At 41.0% G+C, this 9,096-nt stretch overlaps 1 protein-coding gene and 1 pseudogene across 1 annotated transcript in view; both read right to left on the reverse strand.

The window, feature by feature from the left end:
- The window catches only part of LOC116687046 (extracellular calcium-sensing receptor-like), a 9,772-nt pseudogene extending 3,992 nt beyond the window's left edge, over window positions 1-5,780 (reverse strand).
- Window positions 5,781-6,434: 654 nt separating this feature from the next.
- The window catches only part of LOC116682952 (extracellular calcium-sensing receptor-like), a 10,276-nt gene continuing 7,614 nt past the window's right edge, over window positions 6,435-9,096 (reverse strand). Inside the window, 3 exon segments of the mRNA XM_032509809.1 lie at window positions 6,435-7,138; window positions 7,141-7,389; window positions 7,475-7,598. Of these exon segments, the coding sequence (XP_032365700.1) occupies window positions 6,498-7,138; window positions 7,141-7,389; window positions 7,475-7,598 (1,014 nt within the window). The 3' untranslated portion in view covers window positions 6,435-6,497.

Consider the following 9,096-nt stretch of genomic DNA (forward strand, 5'->3'; position numbering starts at 1 on the left):
AGTCAAATGCAGGACGGGTCCCAGAGACCCGACACCCGAGGCCGCGGTAAATACATCCGCGTTCTGTCCCGGGTCCCAGAGACCCAACAGCATTCTGTCCCGGGTCCCAGAGACCCAACAGCATTCTGCCCCGGGTCCCAGAGACCCTACAGCCGAGGCAGTGCCGGTAGAGCTATACAGTCGAATGCTCTCGCCATGCTGATAAGCAGTTGTAGGCCTATTTGCAGCAATGTCCCGGTGAAGTGTGATAACAATATAGGCCTAGAATGTAAAATTAAAAAGTCTTGGAAAGAGTGTAACATGTTTATTTTTGTAGTCTTGTTGTTGTGTGTGCAGATTGTGGATTTCTCCTCAGGAAATGCTGCTGTTAGTTGGCAGAAATGGCTGCGACGCTGATGCAGGTTTCATCAGATGTAGTAACGTTATATGGAACAATACAACCATAATCAGAAATGAGCAAACTATATATATATATATATATCTATATGGCAAAATTGTTACTTTAACAGTTATTAACGTTTTTCAATTGATTGTAACAAATGTGGTCACGAATTTACCCATGACTCCATCTGGAAAATGATTCGCAATTTCGCATTTTTGACCCTCTAAATTTGCCGTTGGACACACTTCCGCATGAGACGGGACCGCATGAGACGGGACGGATGACATGGGACGCTCCAGGCTGCAGCCATACCCATCTCCTGATTTGTGGGGATTGCCATGGCCGTAATCTTGTCACATCATAACTACAACCCTGGGAAAACTTGATAGTACTGTTACATCTAGGGGCTTCAAGAGTTTGGCAGTGTGTGCATATGAAACAAAACAGCTATCCACTCGGTTTGCCAGGCCACCGGTGAAATGAGTGGGCCTACCTGTCACCCCATCAGCCGACCAGCTCTTTCACCGTGGTCCGGCTCTGCTTAGTCGGTTCTCCATTGACAGTACATTTGTATATATTGAAAACAAAACAACTTGATAGGGAAAAAGGAATCTTCGTCACGACATTCAGAAGCACATCTCTCATTGACAGTCTGACTGTGTCAGTCTCTCAGTCTGTCTCTCACCAACTGCTCTCATTCTTTCTCTTAATCACCCCCGTACTACCCCCACAGGTAAGCCACACTCACCTCAGCCTGTCAACCACTAGGAAAGATGATGGGGACAGTACACCTGGCGATACACTAGCAAGTGCAAATTACGTTTAACAATTATCCAGCTAATTTAGATAGCTCAAGTTACATTATTGTGTGAACAGTTAACTTAATTTAATATTTTATGTAGCATTTTCTTTTGTGGCAAGAGCAAGGTGCCAGTACCAGGAGCCCCGACTAGAGCCAGCTGCTGGAAAGTGTCTTAAGAAAATCAATACAAGGGTTTATGTTAAAGGGTAAAACAAAAAATCTCAAGCTCAAAACGTCATCTTGAAACAGTGAAGTTGACAAGTTGACTGGTTGCAATCCCGAGTCTGTGGCCATTGTAAACAACCGGAAAAATCAAGTGAGAGCAATTACCGCCATTTTGAATCAGAAAGAATTTGGCTTCAATTTCAATCATGGTGTGAGCTCCGGTCATTTGTCGCCACCTGCAAGCTTTATTGAGGTACTGACACTAATGAGCCAAGAAGTTGAAGTAATAATAATAGTGACAACACAAAGCAACAATTTAATCCACACAGCTCCACAAAGAAGGAAATCTCTCTCCACTCTCGTTCTCCCGCCATAAACTCTGTCTACATCTTTTCCAGGAAAGACAGAAAAGTAGGACTGCTGCATGCGCCTGGAGGGTTAACCGTGATGGAAATACTAGAGAAATGCGTGGCATGTGGGAGGGCAGGAGAACGGGAATGGAGAGAGATTTCCTTCTTAATAGAGCTGTGTAGATTGAATTATTACTTTACGTTATAACTTTGATTAATACTTTAACTTCTTTCTTCTTCTGATTCAGAAGAATATTAAGTCAGTACAATCAAAACACAAAGAAATGGCATATAGAATCCATGGAGATGGTCAGAATCTGCAAAGACAAGAGGATTTTTGGCTAGTGTTGTGTTTTCAATAGCTGACATGTAAGAAAAGATGAACTCCACCAGATATAGACCAAGGAATAGTCTTTTGGCTTGCTTTACCGGAGACAGAGGTGACGGAGAAGTTTTCATCTGAGGGGGATCATGAAGTCTGTACTCAAGATGAGGTGAATGAATGGATGATATCGCTTGTAAGATTGAAGCAGTATGCTTTTTTGAGCAAAGAGATGCATGGTCTGCTGGGATGTTGAGTTGTGGCACCTACTTCCAAAAATTCTGCTAGCTATTGTCAGTTAATATTACCAAATTTGGTCTTACATTATTGCTTTTGGTTGCTTACCTGTGTGCCACCATCCACCCAAGTGAGGTTCATGTTGATACGGAACTTCTGGCCCACCGGCAGTGATGCATCGTATTGCCCTACTGTCACCAACTTGACGCTACCCCTTTCACTTGTTTGCCAGTTAACCAGCTCGTATCTGGCCACAGGATCACCGTTGGTATCAAATGATACATCATAACCATTTTGGGAAAAATTCACTTTCTTCAGCTGAGTAAGAACCTGTCAAGATAAAATCAAGGAAAACAGTAAGGGAGAGAAATTAAATTATAATTTTAAATGCAATGAATATTAAATGTCATTAAAGGTACATTATAGGAAAAAAATGACATTAGGATTTTCACTAATGTTCAACTGACCTCTTTGGATTCTATCCTGGTGAATTTGTCACACTGAGTTGTAGAATTTTTTTCCTGACACACTATTTTATGAATGGCATGAGCTATTGCATAAACAGCCTTGTATACCATGTTAGTGATCCGGAGCTGAGATGTGTCTGTGTACGGGCTCTGGAGCGTCTTTATGTCTTCTGTTCCATCACATAATCTCTTGTCAATGGCTTCACCTAAAACAATGACAGAGGCTTTGAGAAATTGATACATTGTTAACAAAAACAAAATTCATGCATATGTCTATCATAACCTGTGCCAAGGAGGTTATGTTTTTGCTTCAGTTTGTTTGTCTGTTTGTCAGCAGGGGTACGGAAAACTAATGGCATGCTTTTAATTAAACTTGTTTAAAGGGTGAAGCTTAGGCCAGGAAAGTACCCGTTCAATTCTGGAGTGGATGAGAATCATGGGGCGGATACACAAATTATTCATCACTTTCATTTACATTGCAAGATAGGGTAAAGCGCGGTTTTGCAAATATACCTTTCCTTTTTTCTTTTAAAATAGTTGAGGTTTCAGTTGGTATCTCGACATATTATAGTATTTTTTAAAACCTTTATGTATTCCAGTTTACGTTATGAAAGGTAAAAAATATATGTCATTTCTTTTCCTAAAATGCTGACATGATTTTTTGTGATTAGAATGAATGATATAAAATCTCTGTCAGTACCGTATAATAATAATAATCATGAGTAGTACCGTATAATAACCTAATTAGAGCTACATACCTACTTACATAGCAAGTTCAATGTTTCGTCTTTATTTAGCTTGGTGGCATAATATACAAACCACAAAAATCCTGATATCAAGTGACTGTCTTTGTTCATTAGTAACAAAAGTCACCTTATGCCCATTAAACGTCTTTTGTTCAATATAAATACGTCTCCCTGTTAATCTGGGGGTTTGGCTTTAAAACAGCTGCAGACATTTTTATACAGGACGATCCACTCAGACAGACAATCAAAAAAACAACACAACACGTGAGTTTCAATGGTGAATGTAAGAAATAATTCCTCACTTTTTCCCAGCTTGCAGTTGAATGCGTCCTCCCAGAACTCAGTAAGCACCGGAGAGGCAGCCACTTTAGAAGGGGAGAGATCCAGCAAGAAGTCTCTCAGACCTGGGATAACAGATTTCTGAATGCCAAATCCGATGGCTCCAGAACAGAAGCTGAACCTCAGCATGTCTGGGTCTGTTACCCAGGCTTCACTGCCTATCCACTGGCGAGGTGGAGAAGGCTCGAGTGACAGCTCCTCCACCAGAAGTCTCAGGTCTGCAGGGGATGTAAATGCCACAACAACCGTGGCTGTAGACCTGGAGATAAATTACAGTGCATTGCATTACGTTAATATAAATACAAAATTTACGTTTTTAAATGAGACAAACATGAGATACGTTACTTTTTGTGGTGTGTTGAATATACAGTTTTGGTGTCAGTAATTCTATTTTTTATAATGAAAAAAAGAAAGATACATTTCCAATTTGTAACTGACATTATAAAACACTGCCATCTTATAATACTTTTGTGATTTTGTGCACTAAATTTCAGTGTCAGCACAGGGAACAAAAGTACAATCAGTGATATAGAAACCTGCGGATAACGTCAGCTACTCTCTGGATCCTGCTAATTGGGTGGTTCCAATCAATAGATTCAGAGTATTCCACACAGATCCCCTCTTTGCGTGCTGCTTCCAGGAAAGACGCCATACATTATTGGCCATAGTCTGATCTGACGGACAGCTACCTATCCAGTCGCACCAACGTGTTTTTACAGCTTGGCCAGCGCTTCAGCCTGAACTTGATCACTAGTGGACGGTTCGAAAATTTGGTGACTGCTTGCTTTCATTGGCCAGACAATGCACAAGTGGCAAAGTGGCTCACCTGAAGGAAAACACAGTGTTACTATTCAACGGGAGAGACAAGCAAAAACAGCACTAGTCTATTAAACACAGTTTTACAGTAATCCAAAATATTTACTTGAGGGATGTTAAAGGGCCCAATGATGCGTGACATGCCGATGGATGGCGTGGACCCAGACTCACCAACGACAGCCATCACCATACCAGAATGCGAGCAATTGTCGCCGGTGTAAAACACCGGGTCCAGGCCATTTGAAAGCTGGAATGCCACATGCACCGTCGCTGGCACCGAGGCACACGAGTCGTAGATCTGATAACCGAGTTTGATTCTCGGCAGCAGCTCCGTGCTGTTGTTTATCTCCTTGATGGCGAAGATTATCGTGCGTGAGAAGCGCAGTTCACGGGAGTCAATGCTGCACACAAACACTCAAGTCACTATTTGAATTTTAAAGGATAAGTCACAATTTTGACAGCAATACATCAAGGAGAACTGCAATTAATAGATTTTCACAATAACTTATAGCTGCACATCTGTGTGAACCAAATGCCGTACAGGCCTTTATCTAAGAGGTACAACACAAAAATTCCAAACACAGGATTAGATATCAGACAAAAATTCACAAACTTAAAGTCATAAATTGTCTACATCCTCTTAAATATGTATACATTCTGCTTTTACCGGCTATATTACCACCTGTATTTTTAGTTAAAGAAGAACTTTACAAAAAATATAAAATTAAAACAAAAATGCTTATCTTTCAAAGCTTTTAACCCAATTGTAAGCATATCATGCAGATCAATGTCTATCCCCACAAAGTGTAACATCCTCTTATCCCCCACTTCTCCCCTTACTAACCTTGTTAGCATCTAGTGTCTCAGGCATGGTGGTGTAGTTATGCTTCACTGTGTGCATGTAGTAGTGTATAGAGAAAACCACCACCAATAACATAGTCACCATCCATTGCAAATGCAGGTATACGAGTGGTACCCTGGAGCTTACATTTCACAGATGAAGTCTGAGTGTTGACCCCAGCACCAGTCCTGTCCTCTGTAAGCCCATCCCTTTGCTTAACATCATTCCAAGAACCATTCAGGGCAAGAGCTGAGTTCAGCTCACACAAACCCAGAGACAAGATCAGACAAATACAGAGAGCAGATATCTCCATCCCTCAACTGTCTGTATGTGGGCATACTGTATGTGTGTTTTATAGATTTTCAGAGAAAAGTTTCCCTCCTACTCTACGTCAGATAAATTTACACCAGAAGAGGATGTGCTTATTCAGTGGTCTTTGATTAACTCACGTCTAAGTCTTTTCTGTAGGCTGCATGTACAATATAATCTGCAGTTGTGTCTCTTTTTTGCACTCGTTATTATTGTAGACATCAGATGTCTTCCTAATTCTGTTCTACACTTACATTCTTGTTTTGCTTTGTTTTAGGTCTTATAACAGTTAAAAGGTAATTTTGCTATTTATCAATCTGGACCCTTTTTTCTCTTTCATTTGTGTCTAACTAATGTGTGTTTGGCTTTGTTTTATCTTATGTTACAGTTAAGTCTAACAAATGTGCACCTTTAATCCAATATTAAATAATGTGGATAAGGAAAAATTATTGAAACACAAATGATTTTATAAAAGAAAAAGAACCACACATTTATGTTGTGAATTGTTTTCCTTTATTTATTATTTATATTATTAATTATACATTTACATCACATTGAAACATGATAATTTTATCATGTTTCAATTTAAAGCAAAAAGGACATTCACAAAATGACAAATGTATGTAAAAAGAACAATTTGAAAGCAAGGTGAAGACGGTTGGATGTGCATTGTATACACGCTTTATGATGCCATCTTAACTATTTCCAATCTTCAGATTTCTTAAGATTGATTTTTGTTCATTAAATATTTCTTGGTGTTCTTCTCTGGCTTAACCAATATGATGAAACACTTTGGGGCAAATATACACAGTATTAGTCCAAAGCTGGAGGCCAGAATGGCAAATATCTCCACAGCCACAGTAAATTTCCCAGGAGAGCTGAGATATGCAGGGATAAAGGTGATCCAGACAGCACAGAATATCAGCATGCTGAAGGTGATGAGCTTGGCTTCATTAAAATTATCAGGTAATTTCCGAGCTAGGACAGCTAACACAAAGCAAAAGACAGCCAGTAGGCCTATGTACCCGAGCACAGCCCAGAACCCAACAGCTGAGCCTAATGCACACTCCAGGATGATTCTCTCCTTGTATATAGTTAGGTTCTTCATTGGAAAAGGGGGACTAAGAACCAACCAAAGGGTACATATTAAAACTTGAATGAATGTAAAAGACACTACAGTCCTTCTTTGCTGTGGAGGACCAAACCATTTCATGACATTACTACCTGGGAGTGTAGCTAAGGCCATAAACACTACTATCTTTTCCAAGATACACAAAGACATACAGAGGACGAAGGTGATCCCAAGACGGTGTGGCGTCAGCATGCAGACACCGCAGAGGTGTGCCATGAAGTTTAATGACCTAGAAATCATAGAGTTTCAGGAGAAGAGCGCAGGAAGCTCAGCTCAGGGGCCCTGACAATCGGGGATGTCCTGTGACGATAGAACACAGCTGCTGTTATTATTGCCAGACAGGCGCCACCAACTGAGAATGCAGCCAGGATGATTCCTAGGACCTCGTTGTAGGAAAGGAACTCTACAGGCTTGGGGAGACAAGTGTCTTTCTCTGCATTAGGCCAGAACTCCTTGGGGCAAGGGAAACAATCAGAGGAATCTGAAAAATATTACACAAAAAAAGTGTTTTTAGCAGTTGCATATTTTTATGTTAAAGATATGCAATTGAAAGAGAAAGAAGATACCTGTTGCATTGCTAATCTCTCCCTCGGGACACGGTATACAATCATAACAGCAGATTGGTTTTCCTTTCTGCAGCACTTTACGAGTTCCTGGAGGACAGCTGTCAGAGCACACTGACACAGGAACCTGGAGACAAACAAACTCAAACATATTCAGGTGTGCATTCAAGCTCTTAGGATTTTTGTATAACAATACTATGATGTCAATATTTGTACTGAAAGTGTTTTTGGTCACTGTCCCTAAACCGTAACCCCTCCTAAAGCCATTTCATTCCAAAATCAAGCTTTACCTAAACAAAGTCTATATCCACAACGTTCTACTTTCCGGATTGCTTTGAAGCTGCAGGAATTTCCGCCGGAGGTATGTATTTTCGCCAATGTCCGTTTCCTTCCACATTCTTTGTGTTGGATTTTTAAACTCCGGTGGTTTTATAAGGACAATGGTTAACTGTCCAATCTGAGTTTTCTGTTGCACTATTAAAACAAAATTCTGAACGTACACGTTCCACCAAAAAAATTTCCTTCCCAAGGCTTTTAGCAGCGGTTCCATGCGGAGCCTAGCTCCACCCATGATGATTGCGATTGGTTTAAAGAAATGCCAATTGACCAGAGCACGTTTTTCTCCCTTCCTGGAATGCTGTGTGGACTCGCCAGACCCTCCTCCGCAGCGCTGTGGAGGAAGGTCTGGCAATGCGAGACTTGTCTAAACTTGACAAATCAATTGAATAATTGTAAGTTTCAGTGTTTTAAAGATTCACTTTTTATGGTGTCTGCATGTTTTTTTGTGGTCGAAAATTTTCTCTAACTAACCCTGTGATGCAGCTCAGCAAGGGAATACTTTTTTCAAAAAAAATATGAAGGGGTACTGTCATACTAAAAACACTGTAACTTTGGACTGATCTCTGGCCTGTATGGATAGTAGGACCAAAAACTCATATCGCCAGGTTGTAACAATTCCCAAACACTTTCGGCAAAGGAAAAGCACAACGCTTAAAATTAAGGAAATGGGCGGCTCTCTAATATCAATAAAAAAGGTTGTGTTCACCCTATCCCTGCTACTCAATCAAACCGCAACTGTGTCATCCACCACAACCCCTTACACACCGATAAGTGCCCGTAATAACCTTGTCCACTGACAAAGAACAACATAGATTTGAGTTTCACAAAGTGTATTGAAGCAAAACACAGCAACGTACTCCTTCATACAAACATATTCATAAACAATCCCGCACATCCAAACCCCTCCACCGGAAAAAAAGACCCACGTCCCGCTGTCAGAAATAATCCGGATAAACAAAAGTCTCCTCCTTTGAAACCAAACCAAGAACCTAAACAAAAATGCCGGGTGAAGGTGGCGAGACGCTGCTGTCATATGAGTTGACGGTAACTTACGCGACCTCGCCAGTTCGATTGGAAGAAGGGTGGATGGCAGTAGTATGAGACCAGGAGGTATTTCCCCCCAATGGATAAATCACCGAGAGAAAGTGAGAAAGTAAACCATTTATCCCGCGGTGTATCCCATCTGGCAGGCCTACAGAAAACCAGAGCCCTCCTCAATCGTCAGCGTCTCTCCCGTTGAGCTCCGAAGTCTCTCTCTCCTCGATCGATCAGCTGATCCCGAATTG

The sequence above is a fragment of the Etheostoma spectabile genome, chromosome 3 (assembly GCF_008692095.1).
Source record: "Etheostoma spectabile isolate EspeVRDwgs_2016 chromosome 3, UIUC_Espe_1.0, whole genome shotgun sequence".
Classification (NCBI taxonomy): Eukaryota; Metazoa; Chordata; class Actinopteri; order Perciformes; family Percidae; genus Etheostoma; species Etheostoma spectabile.